The sequence below is a fragment of the Nuphar pumila genome, chromosome 5 (assembly GCF_984573655.1).
Source record: "Nuphar pumila chromosome 5, dmNupPumi1.hap1.1, whole genome shotgun sequence".
NCBI lineage: Eukaryota > Viridiplantae > Streptophyta > Magnoliopsida > Nymphaeales > Nymphaeaceae > Nuphar > Nuphar pumila.
In genome coordinates, this window is record NC_143253.1 from 53372011 (window position 1) to 53396097 (window position 24087).

At 34.8% G+C, this 24087-nt stretch overlaps 1 protein-coding gene across 2 annotated transcripts; it reads right to left on the bottom strand.

Annotated features, from left to right (window-relative positions):
* Window positions 1-219: 219 nt before the first annotated feature.
* On the bottom strand, window positions 220-11994 carry EMB2191 (Cytidine/deoxycytidylate deaminase family protein). 2 transcript variants are annotated; one of them, XM_090007438.1, is made up of 8 exons: window positions 11907-11994; window positions 10709-10746; window positions 2754-2820; window positions 1903-2062; window positions 1729-1825; window positions 870-973; window positions 613-683; window positions 220-509 (listed from the first exon to the last, which is right to left on the bottom strand). In XM_090007438.1, the coding sequence occupies exons 1-7, from the start codon at window positions 11970-11972 to the stop codon at window positions 646-648; spliced, it is 570 nt and encodes a 189-aa protein (XP_089863564.1). In that variant the 5' UTR covers window positions 11973-11994; the 3' UTR covers window positions 220-509; window positions 613-645. The 2 variants fall into 2 exon arrangements, with proteins under 2 accessions (XP_089863564.1, XP_089863565.1); XM_090007439.1 differs by lacking the exons at window positions 220-509; window positions 613-683; window positions 870-973 and adding an exon at window positions 1317-1590.
* Between the last annotated feature and the right edge of the window lie 12093 nt (window positions 11995-24087).

Here is a 24087-nt window from a genome sequence, read left to right on the forward strand (position 1 = left end):
TAATCATCATTTTTAGATTTTGTTAAAAATTTAATTCTTACACTAAAAAATCATGAAATTTAATATTAGTCACTTTTACTCGCTTCCCGCTTCCTATACATTTTAAAATGCATCGCTTCTCGCTTCCGCTTCCCGTATCGTTTCTCGCTTCTACTTCCTAGTCTGGCAACCTTGGTCCTCACCTATAAAACATGAAAAAAAGTACCGTCCATATAAATCACAAGAACCTTTTCATTTTTAGTACATAATACTCACCCTTTTTTTTTGGTCTACAAATACAATGAGATTTGAAGTAACAATTTCTTTAATCACAACAATAAAGAGAACTAAAATCTTGCATTCAGGTGCCAGCATAAACTACGGCATCTCATTGCTCTGCAAATCAGTACAACTGCCTCCATAAAGATGAGGAACTAGGCAATCTAGTCCGAACTCGTATTCAATCCCAACAATGATTCTCTTTGTTCAATATTTAAGCGAGGCAACAAAGTATCCAATTCAATAGCAGCCTGTTATGAATTTAGCATTAGTTAAATCCAACAACAAAATCAACCTGTTTTGTAGTAGAAATAAGATAATGGTATATGTATTTTTGAGAGAGACCTGTACTACCTCATATTGTATGCACTACAATGTGCATCTATTTCACTGTGTTAATCGAACAGGCCTGTGGGGCTTTGGAGCTGAAATTGAGAGAAAAAGTCAGGTAACATAAACACATCAGAGGTTCTGTCTGTGTTTGAATGTGATGGACATGCACATCCTGATATTTTGTATACATGTAGAATGTACATTTCACCATGAAAATGCATTTTTGTTTTTTTGAGTATCAGTTTGCAGTACATATTAGGGATAATCCATTAACCTACCATTAGGATTACCCTGCTCATAAAAGCTTCGGAAAAGAGAAACAGCCTCTGTTGCCATAATTCCTCCAGTACATTTGAAACCCTTCCCTTTCAAAGCCTTGCCACTGACAACAATGTCATTAGGTAAGGACAGAAAGATTGCTTATGATTTTACAAATAGTGCATATAGAGACAATAACGTAACTAAAAACAAAGAAGTAATATGGCCCAGCATGTTAAACAATAGCAAAAAAATGGAATCTACATTCAGTAAGTGGTCAATAAAAGAATAACTTATCCTGAAAATATTTGGGTACAAGATGGACATGAAATCAGGTTGAGATATAGCCGTTTTGAAATTCACCATTAAGAACAATACATGCAAGGATGTGAAAATGTCATTACATAAACGAATATCTACAATAAAAAGAGACAAGATGCCACCTAAAGCTAGTGTTTTACCATCCAAAAGTTTAAACCCCATCTTTTCAACCTTTCTTCATCAACCAGGTCCGGTCAGACACCTGATATGGACCAGAGAAGATATCCAATCCAATAATATCCTAGATAACTCACATTAGGACCTGTGTCCAGCTGGGTCTGTATACACTCCCAAACATGGTCCCTTTTCATCTTGGATTCTTTTTTCCCTTACCCAGATCCTTCAATAGATCAAGGTCCTCTCAGATACCCAACCCAGATCCAACCCATTGACAGCACCACCACACAACTGATCCATGTTCTGCCATGTTGAAATTTGGTAACATGAATTTTAGTATTACCTATGAACTCCTTAAAGCAACCCAAGAACATTTGCAGTTAAGAACCAAAGTGCAAAATAAACATGTAAATTATCAGCAGTCAGGAGCAATTCAAATACCTTGACAGCTGGTTAGAATCACTTGAATGCAATGATAAGACCGATCCACAGCCTCCAAACTTATCATTTGCACATCCATAGTAGATTGCCCTTATGCCTATGAGATATAAATGACAAGGTTATCAAGTGACCACATTAATGAACCCAAAACTGAATACAGTCAACTTCACAAACCGAGTATGGATAAAGCGGTTGCACACATTATACAAGGTTCACATGTAACATAAAGATCACATCTTGAAAACTTCTCTGCAACATCTGGTTGTGCAAGTCCAGATCTTTGCCATTGTTCCAGCAGCTTATCAATTGCTTCCATCTCAGCATGCCTTGTTGCCTGCAGTCATCACCAAAAAGAGGTTGAAAGCCCCAGAAATTGCTGCATGAAAATATACTATTTAGATGTTACTTGGATTGACCATGCACACAAACAAAATTGGCCATCAGTTAGTGAAATGATTTCCAAAGCCAAAAGGTAAGGCAAAAGGAAGCAGAACATCTTCTTTCAACTTCATATCTGACCAAGTGCAAATAAACTAACTAGAGTACCAGGTGTTTAATCATGGTGAGCACCTCATTATCAGTATTAACTGCAAATGTAAAGGCAACATCTCACATGAACGACCAGGACGGAGGGTGTACATCTAAACTCAGTATCTGTAATCACCAAACTGGTTAAATTAAAATTATATTGATTTTCTGATGCATCACAAATGTGCATTTCTTTGCTAGGGTATTAAATAGGCAAAGATTTCTTTGAGTGGACTGAATAAAGATAGTGTATTCCCTAGGATGGACTTAGCAGTCCATACAATAGGAATCTGTGTATGTGTGTCCACAGACTTATTATGAAACATGCCCTTGGTTTTTAAAACAATTGGAAAAGGAGTGCAACTTTTGAAAAAATAAGAAGCTAGAATTACACAGTAGAAAATAAAAGCTTTTAGAAAATAATGCCCTTCATAATGATTATCTTTTGTAAGATGTTAACTAAATATTACAGAAAGGCATAAAGAAGTAGGCCATACATTTCTTGTCTCGCTGGTGCGGTTGCTCCCACTAGCAACGATCTTTCCATCCTCAACAATCACACAACTGTCGAAAGAAATTCCAAAGGGATACCATAAGTATTGGGACAAAAAAAAAAAGAAAAAAAGTTGATAGCATAGTTGCATGACCATTTAAAAAAATATTTATAAAATCTACAACAAACAGATGCTGTCATTTTATTTAATAATCTGAAAAACAGTGCATATGCTAGTTTTTGAAATGCCTACTTTGATACATCTGCAAGTTCTGCATTAGAGAGATCCAGTTTCCAAACGTACTGATATTTACTAGTTACAACTATAGATAAAGTTGCAATAAGTAACAGGCTATGTCACAGGGATTCGGCCAGACAAGTGCCGCACCCGCGCCGGGGGGAGTCCCCGGACCCCCCTTCTATATATATATATTTGTTTTTTGCTGCACCCCCGCACCCAAGGTTTTTGAAAGTGCCGCACCCCCGCACCCTCACCCATGTGACATAGGTAACAGGTCTTTAAAGTGAACATTCATGTTTAATGCATCCTATACGTTCCAAGTTAAAATGTCACCAACATTGATTGCTTTCTGTTACTTATATGTCTAAATTTAGAACAGATCTCATAAGACTGACCACAACCATGATCGATAAATTGTTCAGAAAGTCATCCTGAGGCTGAGATTAGCAGCATAATAACCTCCACTTGAAAAAACCACAAGGCGTCAAAATAGCCATATAGAATGAGAAGGATCCAAAATCCAGTTTTTAACAAAATCCATAACTAACCCCTATAGAAATTGCAAACACATGCCAATAAAAACATCTTCCATAAACCTTCATCAAATTGATTTGGCAGTTATCTTATTCGGTGCTGAAAATATAGTTCAAAAATATAAATACAACAAAGAACACCATCATATGCCACCACTTACTCTTCACCAACATGACTGAAACTACTACATCCACTAAGGCTCGGATTGGGAGCCTAGAGTTGTGGGGTGTTGGAGACAATTTGTAGAATCACTCTCACCTATTTGGGATGAAGGAAATAGCAAGAAACATGAAATGATGGCATTTGGTTGCAAAATACCTCAACACCACCCCAACCCCCTGTTAAAATGTAAACTGCAATATATATATATATATATATATATATATATATATATATATATATATAATTTAATATTATTATATTTTCTTTTATTATTTTATTTTTCTATTTTTTATTTTCTTTTTTAGCATCTAGTTCAATAGAAACTAGATATTTTGATCCAGTCAAGTTCCTGTTGGAACTTGACTGTGCAAGTAGCTGTTGGACTGTAGTCCAACAGCTATAATAAATGCTGCTGGACTATAGTCGAACAGCTATAATAATAAATGCTGTTGGACTGTAGTCCAACAGCTATATTAAGAGACGTTGGAATCCAACGTCTCTTTTTGGAGAGCTCAAAATGAGCTCTCCTCTCTCTCCCATTTTTTTGTGAACCCCTTCAATGTAAAGTACTATGCTTCTTAAGCATTTTGTTCATGAATAAAGTATTATTTATTTTTTAAGTGTTCTTCCCTTTATACCCTTTCAAGGGTCATGCTTGTAGTGTCTCCAATAGACACTTGTTTGTGAGTTATTTGTGCATTTGTTGAAGACCACCATTTTATTACATGGTATCAGAGCTACGAAATCCTTAGATCTTGAAGTGCTTCCGCCTCGATTTCCGTGCCACATTTACAAAAGGTGTTTCATCACCTTGTTCTTGGCTCAAGAAGATTTGTTTGAAGAAAGGCGAACTTGTGCTACAAAAAAATTTGGTTTTGTATCCTCTCTTATTCCTTTGTCTACTTTTTTTGTTTTCTTTTTATTTTTCTCTCTCTCTCTCCTCCTATTTATTCCTCTCTTACCCTTGTAAAAGATGGATGACAATGATAAGATCACCATCATTCCTATGAAGCTAAATGATACTAACTATGTAATGTGGGCTTCGATTATGAAGCACCACATTTGGGGAAAAGGTTTATGGGGTATAGTGGATGGTTCCGATTTGGAACCTAAACTATCTCTTACCAAGAAAGAGGGTGATAAAGAGGTTCCTCTAACGGAAGAAGAGAAGAGTAAGGCGTTAGCCACTTATGAAAAGAAATGGAAAGAATGGAGGATAGGGCATGCAAAAATTATGTCATGGCTCATCAATAGCATAGACATTAAAAAATGCTCTAGTCTAGCTAAGTTTGAGCATGCCGATAAGGCTTGGGAATACCTCAAAAACATGTATTCCCTTAAAGATATTGCACATGTATGCAATTTACAAGATAAAGTTCGGACAATGACTCAAAAAGATAAAACTATTCGAGAATATTATAATGAGTTGTCCGAACTTTGGGAAGAGTTGGCTCTTCTTGAGCCCAAATGGCATTGTGCCGAAGACATCGAGCTTCGCCAAAAGCAACTCGATATGGAACATTTCTATCAATTTGTGAATGGTCTAAAGCCGGAGTTTGAATCCACCAAATCAGCCCTTTTACATCGTGGAAAAATTCCTTCTATTGTTGATACTATAGAAGAGCTCACTATGGAGGAAAATAGACTTAGAAAAAGTACTCCAAAAGTTGATGATGACTCCGTTTTAGCTGTATCTAGACCAGGGAATCATACTTGTACTTACAAGCCGCCTCATTTTGGAAGGCAAAACGGCGACTTTGATAAAAGAAAAGTTATTTGTCATCATTGTCATGAACCGGGGCACTATAGGCCTCAATGTCCAAAGTTAAAAAGAAGAGAAGAAAAAAGAGTTGCATCTGTTGAATCTGAGTCAAAAGATCAAGATGCACCTATGTCTATGGCTCAACTGATGGAAATCCTTCAACCTCTTCTCAAAGGGGTATCCTCCTCAACCGAAGCCTCAACTGGAGCGGCAGTTGCATCTTTCTCCGGTCCAGGTAACTTTCCTTGGCTTTTAGATTCTGGTGCTTCTTTTCATATGACCCCAAATGTTAATAGTCTATCCGAATGTCTTAAAAATAACTCAAGTGTGTCAAAGGTTTTTACAGCCGATGGCAAATCTCTCGAAGTAAAAGGAATAGGATGTTTTGAAAATCTTCAAAAATCCAAAAGATTTTTTATCCCAGAAGTTAGATATATCCCTAAACTTAATTTGAATCTCTTATCTGTCTCGCAAATATCTGATTATGGATGTAATATCTCCTTCTCTTCTCATGGTTGTTGGGTACAGGATCGCCAGTCAGGAAAGCTGATTGGGGAAGGCCATAGAGAAGGAGGACTTTATTACATGGACTTTTTGGAATTACCAAAGAATGCATTTTGTTATAATATTCAGAAATTAGAATTGGATTTATGGCACAAAAGGCTTGGCCATCCTCATATGTCTAAAATTCAATATTTTCCAAGTTTGGAAAAATTTTGTAATTCTGAAAATTTTTCTTGTAAAGACTGCATTCTTGGCAAAATGAAAAGGTTACCATTTCTTAGTAGAACTTTTGTTTCCTCACGACCACTTGAGTTAATACATTCGGATGTTTGGGGCCCCGCACCAGTTATTTCCAAAGGTGGTTATACATATTATGTCATTTTTGTTGATGACTTTTCTAGACATACTTGGATTTATTTTCTTAAACATAAATCTGATGTCTTTGCTAACTTCCAAATATTTCATAAAATGGTTAAAAATAAGTTTCAAAATGATATTTCTGTTTTTCGCACTGATTCAGGGAGAGAATTTATGTCCAACGAATTCAAAGACTATCTCAATTTACATGGTATTACACATCAAAGATCATGTCCACACACTCCACAACAGAATGGCCTAGCCGAACGCAAACATCGGCACATTATGGAAACTACTAGGACATTGCTAATTGCAAATCAAGTTCCAAAAAGTTTTTGGGCTGAAGCGGTCCTAACTGCCACCTACCTCATTAATAGGATGCCATCTTCCTCATTAAAGAATACAACTCCAATAGAAAAGCTTGTTAATTTAACTCCAGATTATTCTAGATTAAGAGTCTTTGGATGCAAATGTTTTGTTTTCACTAACAGAAATGATAAACTCTCTCCTCGTGCAATCCCATGTGGCTTTTTAGGATATGCTGATAATCAAAAAGGCTACAGGTGTTTCGATTTTCAAAATGACAAATTATATGTGTCAAGAAATGTATCTTTTTTGGAAAAAGAAAGCTTCTTTGAATTTGAAAAATCCAAGGATGTCACTGAATACTCGTTTTTAATTGATCCAACTTCAAAATCCAATGAATGTGATGTTGGATGTGACCTTGACAATGATCAAAGTCCTATTGTTGTTGAAAATGATGATAATGAAGAGCAAATCCATAGGGATGTTAGTCTACAATATTCAAGACGTAGAGAGCAAAATCTTCCATGTGCATTACAAAAATACTCTGAAGTCTCACCTAGAAGAACGTCTAGAATCTCTAAACCTCCAGAAAAATTTGTGTCTTATGAATCTTTTTCACCCACGTATAGGGCCGCCATTACATTAATACAATCATATGTTGAACCATCATCCTATTCTCAAGCAAAAAATCATATAGAATGGATAGAAGCCATGAAAATAGAATTGGATGCACTAGAAAAGGCCAATACTTGGACGATACAAGATATTCCTCCGGGTAAGAAACCTATAGGTTGTAGGTGGGTATACAAAGTCAAAACCAAAAGTGATGGGACCCTGGAAAGATATAAGGCCCGTTTAGTAGCAAAAGGATATGCCCAAGAGTATGGCATCGATTATGAAGAAACATTTGCTCATGTGGCCCGTATGACCACTGTTAGAACTTTAATAGCCTTGGCCTCCATTAGAACATGGCCTATTTTTCAATTAGATGTCAAAAATGCTTTCCTGAATGGGAATCTCGTTGAAGAAGTATACATGGAAGCCCCACCTGGTATTAGTATCCCTAAGGGTAAAGCTCTTCGTCTAGAAAAAGCTCTTTATGGTCTTAAACAGGCTCCAAAAGCCTGGTATGACCGATTTAGTCATGTTATGCTTGATATTGGTTTTCAACCTTGTTTAACTGACACTGCTTTGTTTGTTAAGAAATCTGATGCAGGCATCATTATTCTTCTTCTCTATGTGGACGATATGATCATCACCGGAGGCGACAAACAGGGAGTTGCAAATATCAAATCTCTTCTTAAAACTCACTTTGAAATGACTGACTTAGGTTTATTAAGATGTTTTTTAGGCATTGAAGTTGTTTATTCCTCTCGGGGGTATTTGATATCTCAATCTAAATTTGCTCTTGATATCGTTTCCAGGTCTGGAATTACAGATGATAAGAAAGTAGACACTCCAGAAGTGGTCAATGTTAAAATGAAAATTGATGATGGAGAACTTCTTGATGATCCTACTCCTTATAGACAACTTGTTGGAGCTCTTTCTTATCTTTCCATTACTAGGCCAGATATAACTCATGCGGTTCATACAGTCAGTCAGTTTCAGCATGCTCTCACCTCCGTGCACATGGGAGCGATTTTGCGTATTATTAGATACTTAAAATCCTCTCTTTCACGAGGACTCTTCTTGTCTGCTTCATCTTCATTAAATTTAATTGCATATACTGATGCTGACTGGGGAGGTGATCCCAATAATAGACACTCAACTACTGGTTTTTGTGTGTTCCTAGGTGAAACCTTAATTTCGTGGAGGTGCAAGAAGCAGCAGAAAGTCTCTCTTTCCTCCACCGAAGCTGAATACAGAGCCATGGCAACCACCACTATGGAGGTTGTTTGGCTCAGACGATTGCTAGCGGATATGGGAGCTAAAGCAACGCAAGCTTCAAAGATGTGTTGTGACAACAAAAGTGCGATCTACATTGCAAGCAACCGGACATTCCATGAGCGCACTAAACACATTGAGATGGACTGTCACTATGTCAGAGAGGAATACTTACATGGAACCATTGATCTGCCATATGTTACATCAGAATATCAATTAGCAGACTTCTTCACCAAGCCTCTCGCTGCTCCCAGATTTCACTTCCTCTTAGACAAACTTTCGCTCATTGTACCGTAAGTTTGAAGGGGAGTGTTAAAATGTAAACTGCAATATATATATATATATATATATATATATATATTATTTAATATTATTATATTTTCTTTTATTATTTTATTTTTCTATTTTTTATTTTCTTTTTTAGCATCTAGTTCAATAGAAACTAGATATTTTGATCCAGTCAAGTTCCTGTTGGAACTTGACTGTGCAAGTAGCTGTTGGACTGTAGTCCAACAACTATAATAAATGTTGTTGGACTATAGTCCAACAGCTATAATAATAAATGTTGTTGGACTGTAGTCCAACAGCTATATTAAGAGACGTTGGAATCCAACGTCTCTTTTTGGAGAGCTCAAAATGAGCTCTCCTCTCTCTCCCATTTTTTTGTATATATAGGGGTGAACCCCTTCAATGTAAAGTACTATGCTTCTTAAGCATTTTGTTCATGAATAAAGTATTATTTATTTTTCAAGTGTTCTTCCCTTTATACCCTTTCAAGCGTCATGCTTGTAGTGTCTCCAATAGACACTTGTTTGTGAGTTATTTGTGCATTTGTTGAAGACCACCATTTTATTACACCCCCCCACCCCACCCCAATTATACATTTTAACTGCTATAGTCTATAGGCAATCCTCAATAGAGTGCCTCTCTAACGCCTTCCTATGCTTCTTTCATGACTCTAGATCCTTCTATTTTTGCTGTAGAAAAGAAGTTGAAGTTGGCCCTTGAACAAACTTTGGCAGTTGATTGGAAACTGGATGGGAAGGAGATAAACATGCAAAAGAGAACGAAAGGGCATACTCGAGAGGAGCGTGAGAGATGAGCTCTCAGTTGAGTAGATAAAAGAAGAGGGTGTGAGATAGATGGCCTGGGAGTATCTGGACAGTCCATTGCTGCTGCTGCATGCACAATTTCACTGAAACATTGTTGCTGCAGGCAGCTTTGATGTACATTTTCACCAAACCACCAACACCTTCATTCAGAAACTTGTGTCATGCTTGAAGAGTTGACTTGCTTTACCATGTGGAAGGGGTGATTATGTGCCATGCTAATCAAAAGCTCCTGTCTGGCAGACACCTTATGAACTCACCCATTGAGTGAGGTTGGATCATCCCAATCCGACCCAATAACCAGTTTGATAAACTTGGGTGGAAAAGTATTTGCTCAGTCAAGACTTGCTTGGTCTTTGACCAAGTTTAGAGAGGGTCAAATTGGTCTGAAGGGGACTGATTTATGGTGACTAAACTGGTGGGACTGATTCAAGCATAACCCAAATCAATGATAAGCTTAAACTCTGTCTGATGACACATTAGCCACTATTCTTATAATGCATAGTCTTTATCCCCCATTCATTTCATATTGCACTTACAAATGAACCAACAAGTATAATATGAATATATATTGTCATTTCTGGTTCATAATTGTTCCTGTTTTGGGTTTCAAAAGCCTCACTCTGTTTGGGAGCTGCCACTAAATTCTGGTTGGAGTCCTATGAGAGCTTTCAAACAAAGAGGTGGAATTGCCAAAACCACCAAAGTTCAACTCCCTTATTTACCAAAACCTAAATTTTCCATTTTGATGCCAACTTTCAGCTCCCAAACACAACATAGATATGTTGCAGAATAGTGTGCATTGGTGATGATGATTGTAATACATAGCAGCAGTCATAATCATGCTAGCAGCAGTAGTAGAAGTAGTTTCTTTCTATACAATGTTCATAATGCCAACCTCGTTGTGATGCTTCTATTCCAAAGTTTAGCCTACAATATCATGTAGTCACACTGTATATTCCCACAAGTCGTCACATAGGAATCAAATTCATTGTACAGTTGAATAAGCAGTAAAAGATCCGCCTCTTTGAAATTTGAAGTGCACTTGGTGAAAAGAAAAACGTTCGCAGTGATAGATCAAGAAAGGGAAGCAGGCTTACCCGACAGGTACTTCAAGGTTGTCCATTGCATACTTTGCCTGTGAAGGGAAAGAAGCACTTAGGAAACCAGGAGGCAGGTACAAGAGCCACACAGATAATTGGCATTTCAAAACATACTTTGCCTATGAAGGCAATGAAGCACCAGACTACGAAAGATACAACACCACATAGACAATAGGCATTTCAAAATACTGCCTAGAAAGGGAGATAGATGTTCATAATAAACTCCAACCAAATAATAGATTGTGTAAATGAAGTGATATTTAAGATCAGAAGGCATTAATGCATGTTAGAATTATCAAGTGCCTTTGAGTGAAAAGAAAAAACAGTAAATTCTAATATATATATGAAGAGAAACATGATATACTACATCTGTATAAACACTATCTTGGGAAAATCTTACTGATTCCAAAAGTCTCATATATTGGATTACATGAACAAGTTTCTTCTGTGAAAACTAAGAATTAAAGAAAATTTTGAAGAATTCCTTTTTTTTCTCTTTTGAGACTTAAAAAAATCTTAAATGTGAAAGTGGAAAAACTAAACATGAATTAGTCTGTATCTAACATAATCAGATGTTGAAAAAACAGGAACCCAAGTTTGACATTCCAACCTAATTGGAAAAAATTTATGTGTATTGTCCTTATCAGCTTAATCAATTTGAACCATGGTTACCATGTTCTCTACCCTGGGCTGCTAACTGTTCCCCCTGATCCATCGCCCGTTCCAAACGTATCATGAACCCGGGGAAGTAGGCAACTCACAACATCGACCAGCATGACCTCGGCTCTAAATCACTTCGGATTAAACTTGGACTGATAGAATTGGCAAGACTTGATCCAACTTCGGTTAAACCAATACAGTGATCATATAATTCAAGCAATAAATCAGCATTCAACTCATGTCTACCGAAACGGCAAGACCTGATGCAGCTTCTATTGAACTGATACAGTGGTCACATAACTTAAGCAATAAGCCATCATCCTTACATTCCAAGAATGCAAATACATGCACATATTCTGCATTGCAATGATACCAAATACATAATTCATTCAATATAATAACAGGAAACCTTATCATCATACCATGTGATCATATATGGCATTGTCAATCACGAGTTTGGATGCACAGGCATGCTACCAAGCAACCAGATGAAATATCAGAGGCTCGTGAAAAAAAAGGGTAGCCACGAAGGTACCTCTCCAAGTGCACGCTCCATGAATGAAAGACGAGTCTGTGAGTCCTCCTCTCCCACCGAACCCATGATTCACCAACCAAGAAGATATCTGAATAGATGGGAAAAGAGGTAATAAGATCTATCAGAAAATATAGAGCAAGGATTTTCTGAAGGAAAACCAGAGAGAGCGGAGACTAGAAAGAGGGAGGAGAATTCCTGCCCGATAGTTATCGTTTCGGATCCGGGTCTCCCCTTGGTTAGGGCCTGTCTATGATTGTGCTTGATATTTGGGTGTCCACAAAAGTCACCACGACTATTCTTTTTGGTGGGAATCCTGTCAATGGGGGAAAGAATGGGTCTGGGGGAGAGATTTGATGATGGTGGGGAGATCGAATCTCACCCTTTGTTAGAAAATGGACGGAATCACAAGCAAGGTCAGCTTAACTCAATTGTTCTGTTTTTCTTGGTTTCCCGTGTTTCTGTTCGTCCGTGAATCAGCCAAACGCAGAATTCATTTTCCTCGTTTTGGGACAAGTGGGTGCCTCCAGGCATACCAAGATTGGTGAAAAAAAGGAAGAACATGTAGCTGGGTTTGAGATTTTCATTTTATACTTTTCAAAGGCTTATCTAGTACGAAAAAGTAAAGAGTCTGATCACGATATGGCCTTTTGAATGCGCATACTTATGTTGGGGTTTTGCCTATCTGTTATCTTACATTTAGTAAGTTTGTCATTCCCTTCAAAAGTTTGGTCTTAGATGAAGAGTTTACAGAACTTCACATGGTTTAAATAGTGTTGCATTTATGGTCCAAGTGAATTAGGGCACTTTGGATTTGGACTTAGACTTAGATTTGGGTTTCAATTTGATTCAGTTAGCTCAACTTGAATCGATTCAGCTTAATCTTCATCATGGTCATATTCTTGAACTTTGACCAAATTTTTTGCTCTTAGGGCAGTTTTATCCCCAAGGCCTTGACTGACCCTATTTATGAGGTTTGATTGACTATTTTGGATCTTAACTTGGTCTTATTACACATTGTTCCTCTTTGACCTTGATTAGAACCTACCCAACATCTTGGGCATGGGACATTTATGGTCAAACAGACTCTTGACTGTGACCCAAATTTTGTATGTTCTTAACCCTTGTAGGGTCTTTTTGGATTGGGGTTTTACCCTCTTGGTATGTTGAGCACACATAACCACTAGATTTGCTTTGACTAGCCGTTTGGGGCTTATATATATATCATAGCCCTCTCCCATTCTCTCTATCGCTCATTCATCATCGCTCTCTCATGTTTTCCTCTCTAGTGAGGTGTTTTAGGCATTAACTTAATCAAGAGTAAGCTTGTAGAGCTTAGAGTGTGCACAACCCTAACTAAGTCAATAAACTATTCAAAGTGATTCATGTCAAGTTGCTCGGTCTCACCCAGTGCAGGGAATGGACCGACCTTCGCAAGTAGAAAATGTTTGATTGTATTCTGAGAGCGAAGTTGTACAAATAACTTGATCCTAAGTAGAAAACTATCACTTGAAAGATAATGCATTTAACACGTGCCTTCGAGCACACATGGTTCAAGCTCAGTTACCATACTCACTGAGTTTTTTTTTTTTTAAATCAAATGATAGATTTGCAAAATAGCAACTGTGAAGGTTGGAAACCATGAGTTGCCCTAGTTGTCTCAATTCGATGGTATGAATTTCAAGAGGTGGCAACACAAACTTCATATTTTTCTCATAAGTGTGAATGTGGTGTATATGCTTACAAATGTGTGTCTAGAAGAATTGGAGAACGAGACCATTGTTGAGAACGAGAAAAAAATAAAATAAAAAGAGAATGACTTTGTATGTTACGGCCATATCCTGAATGTGCTTTCGAACACCCTGTTCAAACTACACTCAAAAGTCGGTACATTTAAAGAATTATGGCATGTGCTAGTGCAAAGTTGATTCATGTATCATATATGTAACTAGTGCAAGACCTATATCGCGTCGATGAAAATGCATGAAAAGCAGCTTCACTTGCATACATGTATGCAAGTTTGAGTCATGTGAAGTGTGGAGGAAAAAACTTGTGTGGCATGTTGGTGTTGTTGGAGGTACGAATATTGGTTTGATTTATTTGATATAAAAACATAATTCTTTTATCTTAAGCACTAGTTTATAAATTAATTTATATAATGATCCTTGCAGGTTTGGATATGGGAGCACATATCCATTATAAGGCTCCTTGAGCGCGACCTAATCCCTCAATTTTCACGTATTGCTATGTAAAATAGGGCATGTTCATAATGCAACCTAGACTCCGAAGAAGAGGAGGAAGCGAATGATAGATGGGGGATGAGTCCTTAGTTGGGAAGAGCCCAATGCACTACAAAGTTGCACTAGCTGACTAGAGTACATGTAAGTATACGTGAAAGAAGTGGTTATATTTTTATAACTAATGCAATATATAGCTGTAGTTATGAATGAAACTTGATTTTGTAGGTAATGTGGTGTCCCTATAGAGACTCTAATATATTGGAGGATGTGGTTGTCCAAGCCATAGACATCACAATAAAGGACATTTGGTTGCACAACATGAATGAAGTTGAATGCCAAATAGGCAACTGAATTTTTGATAGTTTGGGTATGCTCAACAACAACCTCGTTACCCTTTCATAGTTAGCAAAAGTGTATTAGCCTGTTTGAAGGATGATCGAACGATTACCCCATGTTGTTCTCCTCCGAACTTGAAAACTAGTGTGACGATAACGATGATATTAACTTACATTTCATAGCATGTGTCAGCCAGAAGAACGTAGTTGCTGCCAACCAAGTATTGCCAAACAATTTCAATGTAAAGAGGGGCATTGAGATGATAATGTGCTTATGCATATATTAATTATGTTTATAAATTTATTTTTATTGTTAATTTATTACCTTGTATATTTATATATACTTTGGTTACAAATAAAAGAAATAAGAGAAAATAGAGGCGAGGAGATAAAAGCTCAAAAAGACTGCAAGTTGAGATTATACAAACTTAACTCTTGCAAGAGCTAAAATCTGTAAGTTACAAGATTTGTTTGAAGCCAAGGATATGGTGCTCTCTAGTAAGAACATCATTATACATAGTCTATAAGAACTTTTGTGAACTCATACAGCATTGATCTCAAGCAAGGATAGGGAGCTTGAGGAGCTAAAACCACGAGGGTAGTAGTTGCATTATCCACAACAGTCGCTATCTTTAAATTTCTTGCAATTGTTATCAGATTCACAAATAGTTTTTTTTTTGTATAGATACATTCACACTAGTTGTAATTTGTATATTGTTTTGTTTGTATAAACTTTTGTTTCATTTTTTGAATGTATATATTGTGAATGTGTGAATATATACATAAATTTCTAACATTTCTTTTTATTGTTAATGTATAGATATATATAAAAATTATAACTATATTTTTTTATTATTCATGTATGGATGTAAATACAAATTGTAACTGGTTTTTTACTATTAATATGTAAATGTTTGAATGTATATATTGTGGATGTATGAATGTATATGCAAATTATAACAATAATGTATATACTGTGAATGTTTGCAATAAGTGATAATTACTATAATTGTAACAAATGTATTACCTTATACAAATTTTGAATAAATGAATGAATGATTGTAGGAGCAGGTTGTAACAGCCCGACAGATTTCAAACCAAAAATACCAAAAAATTTGTTTTTTCAAAGTTAACATGTTATTTATTTTTATTTTTTTCTAATATGTAATAATACAACAGTCTCACCAACGGACACGTTCTAACCATACCAAGTACTAGATGGCTTGCCTGAGCGCAAGCGCGAGTATGTCTTAGCCTTCTAGTACCAGATCAAGTACATAACTATCGTTAACAAATACAATTGAACCATTACATAGAAAAAATTATTAATTTAAGACTTTTATCATTGACATTGTCTTAATCGAATTAAGTTCTAAGGAGTTAGTCTGCACATACACCGATATTTAATAGCTTCTTACAACAAAGTTAAAAAATAAAGCATACAAATGACAAAATCCTTAAGTTATCATCTATGTGAGCAAACACAGTACAAAATATTGATTTGAAATCAATATAATATGCTACATTTTTTGTTAAACCTCCCAGATACATTACATTTTAAAAACATTGTCATTCAATCATCCATAAGAAAAATTAATTGAAATATAAAATAGTTTCATTAAATATTAAACCATTCAAGCCATTGTTCAAAATTAGATAAATAAATAGTCAATGAATATCAAATTTAAATAGACAAATAGCTACTGGGATCTCGAAAACATCAGCCCTCTCCAGTATCATGCACTCGCTTCATTGATCATATACCTAAAAAATATTTTATTTTGAAAGCATGAGACTTTGAAGAATCTCAATAAGATTCGCACAGATAATGTAAGATACAATACATAAAGCTTGCATAATAAACATCAATCACCGAAGACTGCATTCAACATTTAATCGACGGATAAACGATTTATAGGATATTCATGCATTCATGATTCTGAAAATATGTACAAGTATAATATAACAATTTCAAGCATACATAACTGCATTCTAAATGAAAACAGATATTTAATAATATGCATGAATCCACATAATTATATGAACATAAATAAAAGAGTGAAAAAGTAAAGTGAGCAAGTATTTTATGTTTCACTTGATTACCAAAAGTGTGTCAGGTATGCGTAGAATCAACATGAAACAAACTAGACTACTCGGGTGTTTATTATGTTATGTGTTTTAATTTCTCGAGTAGCTGACTAAGTCATCTTCCCTAGGAGCAGAGACACACTATTAAAAGTAACGATGTGCTTAGAGAGAATATACTCAGGGTGTTGCTTTGTGTCACAACAATGATCATAATTACTCACTTCAGCAGAATTCCAAGGGACATGCCCACCTAGGATATAAGAGAAAGTTCTAGTCTCCCTAAATTCTCTGGGTTGGGGAACCGCTAAGGCATTGCCCCTCATAGCATAATAAAAAAAAAGATTCAAAGAGTTTCGTACCGCCTACCCTCTTTAAGGTAGATCATCATCCATTCTGATTGAGCATACCTCGGTAAAGGCATACTAAAAAATACAACTCAGGGTTATCTTTATTAATTAGGTCATAGGTAAATGCATATACCATTTAGGTTAGTGCATTGTCATCTCATTGTTTCTCTCTTTAAAATCATAAATTATTATTTTATCGAGCACCCAAGTACCTATGCAACCCTGTGAGATTTATATCATCATGCATGCATTTCACAAATATTGTATTTCAAATCATAACATGCATTCTCATAAGCAATGAATCATGTCAACATGTTATTTCATAATTTATTCATACAGTATCACATAATTTCAATATTTAAAAATAAGCATGCAACATTATCACAAATATGAATCAATCTGAGAACTATAGTTCTAACATCACTGTTAAATTATTTAGGTCCTGTAGCTAAAGTAGTTCAAAACTGCACAACTAAAATATGTGCATACACAAAGCAACAAATATGTCTATATTCATTTTTTGGCATGCTTTACAAATGCAATCATGATCATACTCAGTTTATCATGAAAATAAAAATATTTAAGTTATCATAAATAAATTTACTCATAAATCTCAAATACCATTTATCTTAGAGCATTTTTCTCAAAAACAGACCATCCTTATACCACAACCATAACTTTCTAATTGCAATCTAACTCACATTTATCTCTATCATAAATATTTATATCAAATCTGATATAATTCAAGACTGCATTTCTGGAAATTTTTAATGAAAACATCAAAACATAACTAGAATCACAAAACCCTGACTTTTTTTATAAGAGCGCCCATAAACTCTCACCGAGCAAATCGACATGACTCTAATTAATATCTTGATTTTACAGTACTCAAATTATATCAGACCTAATTAAACATCCATGATAACATATTGAATCAAAGAATTTATTACAACTAACCCGTAACAAAAAACACATAAGTCAATTTTCTCGATCCAAGCCCCCATAAGCCCAAATCCGGAAGGCATATATATTTTTAATTATATTCAATTGTAGTCATGCACATAACTTAAAAAAATCATATCCTAACAACATATGCATTTAGAAGAATTGAATTTCAAGAAAGAGCCCAAAAACCTAAATCAATTTCTAAAAAATTTAAGAGTTTGATTCTCTCAAACACAAACTATTAAATCTTCATTAAGTCAAGCATGAATTCAGATATTAAACAAGCTAAACATGTTGAACAAATCATATAAATAAAAATACTCTATTTTGGAATCAACCAAAATAGTTAATTTACAAGACAATAAAAAATTTGTAATATCTTTCATTTACAACTTGCATGAACTTAAACTCAGATATTTCTAAATGTTTAGCCCTTTGTTTATGATTCAATATGGTTTTCAAACACTAATAATATATAGAATATAAAAGAAAAACAGTAAATTCACAAGATCCAAACACGTTAGTGACTAATCACAAGCATAAGTCATCAATAAAATTTGGATCCCTCATGACCTATTTTTATAAAATCTGTCAAAAATAACAGATCTTATATAAAATCGCCATATTTTTATTGTAGTTGCATGTACCTGTCAAAAATACAACCCAATAAACCGATATAAAAAATAATGAGTACAAACATAATTTAAAATCTTGTACAAAACCCCATTTTGATAAAGTTTCAATCCAGAATTTGTAAACTGCAAGATTTTCATCAGATTAATGATTTTTTTGGAATTTATAGAAAACTTTTTTGGCAAAACCCTTTTTACACAGTCCATTATTATATGTTCACCCATTTTTTTTGTAAAATAGCCAAAGTTGTTTTGCTTGGGCGTTTATACCTTTCATCAGAGATAGGTCGAAATAGTCCTATAACCAGAGCTAAAAACTGGATCTCTATTAGAATAGACGTTTATCCCTCAATACGAATCCAAATCGGGTAAAGCAAGATGTGTAGATTAACCCAATATTTTTATTTAGATTTTTCTGACTGATATTTGAAGTGATATCGATTTATTTTCGAAACTGATTAGGAATAACTTATCAAACATCTTAAGCTTGGGTTTCCCATAAAACGTTTTTGATAAAAAACTTCTTAAGACCATAAAACCTTTGAAAACTCAATATTTTGGATTTAATCAGATACAATATGGGTTAATTTATGAATATCACCAATAATAATAAAGTTATGACTAAATTTAATATGAATCAACAAAGAAACCCTATTTAGGCATGCTTTTCAAAATCGTTTTTATGAAAAACTCATAATTCATATTTTACGAATCCAAATAACAAAATTTCATAAAGAAAAAACATGTATAACAGATCCAGACATATAAATATACTATTGAAAATAAATATAACTTATATATGCATGCTTAATATACATAAAAAGCATTTACTACGTAAATCTTACCTGAAAAATCAATAGATACTTAAGACAAAGAAGAAATTAGGTAGTCTGATCTCTACACTACAACCACCAAAGTTTGTGTTGGTTTAATGACTGCACACACTACTCCAGCCCTCCTAGACATTTTTAGGAGGAGAGAAAGAAGAAAAACAAGAAGGGAAAGAAGAGAGAGAGAGTTTCGGAAAAAATGAGAGGAGTGTGTGAGAGGGGTTATATATAACCCTCTCGACAATCCCTAATCTAGTTAAGAAAGGACTCTCTCTCTCCAAAATCGTGTGGAGGGTAAAAGGAGTTCTTTCTAAAAAAAATATTATCTTCTAAACTCCTACCTCTTTAGCTATTTGATTTTTCTTAAATTTTATTTAATTATGATTATTAGGTTTGACTATTCAACAATTATCCATTAACAATTCTAACTAATATTAATTCTTCAAGAGGTGTGGGATGTCCCACCCCCTTTAAATTCTTAATTAGTAATTTAATTAAATTTTTTAATCAAAAATATTAATGATCACTTTTTTTATTTATTTGTTTATTTACCTGAATTAAAACTAGATATTATTTTAATTCATATAGACTCTTGGATACAAATGGAGGTCGACATAGGACGTCCTCTATGAAGGTCCAATTCATAATCATTGGGTCCAATAAATGTTTAAAATTGGATCCAAACCAAACAACACCCTATATCCATATTGGATCCAAATGTCGATTTTGGATCTAGAACCGAAGTTTAAGATTTAAAACCAATCTAACTCCTTTAGTCTTCATACTTTAGCCTTTTCAATTATTCTTAAAATATTCTTTATAACTTAAGACAAATGTTCATAATTAATTGAAATCAAGAAAATTATGAATTCACCTTAATAGTCATAAATGCATCAATAATTTATTATTTATTTATTTTAATTATTAAATAAAAATCTTGAGTTTTACACAAATTCATTCATTTTTCATTACATGAATCAATAATTGTATGAGCATACTCATTTTTTAATAAATAGAATGAATGATTGTATGTGTAGATTCATTTTTTAATGAATGAATGAATGAATATATATATATATATATGAGAATGCTTGTTTTTTAATAAATGAATGAATATATGTATGAGCATATTCATTTTTTAATAAATCTATGAATATAAATACACATCAGAGTGTGTGAAACTATGGACATTCACACATCATAGTTGTGAACCTTAATTAGGGCATTCGCAACTGATGGCAACCTTATCAATTGGAGGACATTCACACATCATAATATGCAAACCTGCGACATTCGCAATTGGGGATAAACTTATTAATTAGACAACATTCACATACCAGAATGTACGAACCTTAAGACATTTACAACTGAAGACTTAACCTTATCAATTGGATGACATTTACACATCAAAGTGCATGAACCTTGGGACATTTGCACAATCAACACATGTTTGTGAACCTGAAACTATATTTATGAATGTAAACACGTATTTGTGGGTGTCCATCTTCTAGAAGTGTGAAGGTCAAGACGTTCGCATAACATATTTATGAATTACAACATATATTTGCAGGTGCCATTTTTTAACTTTAGGGCTTGTCCAAGATTGGACATAATGAATAAACAAAATAGACAGAACACACATTTTGTCTATTCTGTAACAATTGTACTTCATCCAACGTTTGGTGGCTTGTTCATGGAAGTTATGTTCTTTATATCAAACATTTGTTTTACGTTGTGCAAACAACTTGGACACACATGGATAATGTGTTGGATAACTATGTTTTGGATCATATGACCTGATTTGCCCCAATATTATCCATGTTTTGACATGTTTATTATGGATTTTAGCCCTAAATATGGATTTTGAATTGGATCTAAATATGAAAATGTATAAAACTTATGTAAAACAAATACACACCATATTTTCGATATACAAATGTTATAATTGGTATCATATTGGATTCAATGATGAATGCATGTAAAAAATCATTGATGTTTGCCCTGAATATGGATCTAAATATCAAAAAGTATAAACCTTATGTAAAACAAATACACAACCAAATTTTTGATATCCTAATGTTATAATTAGTAGCCAATCGGATTCAATTATGAACATTATGTCAAAATTCATTGATTTTTGTTTCGAATATAGATCTGTAATTAGATCCAAATACAAAACAATATAAAACCTTGTTAAACAAATACGCAACCATATTTTTTATATTTTAATATTATAATTTCATTTATTCAAAAATGAATTTGCTTATACAACACATATATTGATTTCACTCATTCTAAAAATAAACATGCTCATACATTCATATATGCATTCCATTTATTCAAAAATGAACATGCACATACAATCATATATTTATTCTATTCATTCAAAAATGAAGTTGCTCTTACAATTCATATATTCATTTCATTCATTTCCAAATAAATTGGTGATACAATCATATATTCATTTCATTCATTTAACCTAATACCAATGACCATAAATGTGGCGAAGAGAGGGTTATCGTATTGTTGTTTGTAGGAGGGAGGCTTGCAAAAGTGGGGTTGAGAGAGTGGGGGAGGAAAGAGGTTAGGGAGAGAACAGAAGGAGGGTTTCACAATTTCTTCTTGAACTGAACATGAAATCTTTCAATTCATTTGGCTCTCATACTCAACTAATTTACTTACCGAACACAAAACCATACCGATGCCCTCAAAAGAACAAAAGATAGTGGAGCACCGCGAGGTGGGAGAGGACGGATTCAGTGTTTGGACTAAGTACTTTGCAAGGTATTTGGTCCCTTTAAAGGAGGATGGAGGTGGGGTCAGGTGATTCTTTTTGTTTTCATGAAGGACGGGGAAACTACTCTCAAAATTAGACCTAGTTGTGCTTAGCTAAGTCTGACTTACTTATGATTGTTGTCTCAACAGTGTAAACTTGTGGTGAACCCTTTGCCCTTAGGGAGTCGCCAAGCTTTGGTTGAAAAGGGGTTTATCTCTTACCCTCATTAGTACAAGGGGTTGATGCTCATGGGATGGAACCCTAATCACCTGTTTAGTGGCCAACACCCCTTCCACTCAGCCAAACCCTATGGGGCCAGATCATGTGATACTTCAAAAGACAAATTTTTTTGTGTTTTGAACTCATCACCCTCTCTTAGCCTTTTCACCACCATAAAAAAAAAAAAAACAGTGGGGCCCACCCGTTATAAATTATGATAAAGCTGTGTTGGGGACATTAAATGTCAGCCGTTCGTCGTTGTAAGCAAGCTGCATCCTGATACTACACCAATTAATGAAGCCCCTGCAGACTTACCAATGTCTCATTGCGAATCGGCAGAAAATCGATAAGCATCACCCTTGAAAATTTTTAATTTTTGTAATATTTTTAAATATTATTTTAATGGTTTTAATACCTGTCACGTAATATTTTTGTATTGTTTTTTGGCCAATACAAAATAATCAAATTGAGTATAGTTATCGGGTCGGGCAGATACAGCTGAATCGTTAGCCAAGCGATTCAGGTCCAATACCGATACTGACAACATTGAGCTTAACTTGTCCAGCTTGGACACGAATGTCACGTTACACATTATATATGGCTTGCATTCGTCCTCTTTCGTCCAAAACCTGTACCAATGAGATGTCCATCACTTGTTTGGACCACTCTTTTTTCTCATGTCCTTCATATTTCGGATGGACAACATTGGAATGGTTTAAAATGAACGGCTCACAATAAGCCTATTCACTGTTTTGATGGCTGTCGTTCACTGTTAAGATGGACAACATTCAAGGCACCCCACTCACTCGCATGGATCCCCCGAGCCAAGAATTCATATTTATTTGCCTCACTGGTCTCAGGGACTCGAGGCATAAGTGTAACCCATGCCAAAGCACAAATTTTGTGTTTTGAAATCACCACCGTCCATGGTATTCATCATCACCATTCATTCGTTCGTTGTGAAAACTGTGAGGTCCATTAAAAGTGTTGATATTATCATTAGATGAAGATGAAACTCTCAAACTGGTGATTTCAAAACATAAAAAGTTTATGCTTTGGCGTATCACCTGATCTGAGCTTATAACCCTCACGGCAACTATGATTACAAACGGGTCAGGTCTTGACCGGATTCTGGACTGAAGGTAGGATGAACAATATAAACAAAGATGTTTGTTCCATTTTCAAAAACAGATCAAATCAGGAGTCTATTTGGGTTTAGTCGAATCAAATCCAGATAAAATAAAAATTAATTAAAGGTAAGTCTGACCCGACCGACCCCTCCCAAGACTCTCATACAAGGTTGTACCTTTAGGCTTTGTAAAATGAAATGGGAAAGTGGGTATATATATATATATATATATATAGAGAGAGAGAGAGAGAGAGAGAGAGAGTAATGCTCTCGTTAGGCACTTTCAAATATCACATTTATAGTATTTTTTAGCTTTGTGAAATGAAATGGGAAAGTCGGTAGCTTAATATATACATATATATATATATATAGAGAGAGAGAGAGTAATGCTCTCGTTAGGCACTTTCAAAAATCATAGTTATAGTATTTTTTAGCTTTGTGAAATGAAATGGGAAAGTCGGTAGCTTAATATATATATATATAGAGAGAGAGAGAGAGAGTAATGCGTTTGTTAGGCTTTTTCAAAAATCATAGTTTTTAGTATTTTTTTACATATAACACCATAGATGTGATCTATAGGTTTTGTTTAGTGGGAACCAGCTTTTGGATAGTCTGAATCTGACCTATATACAAGTTTTTTCTG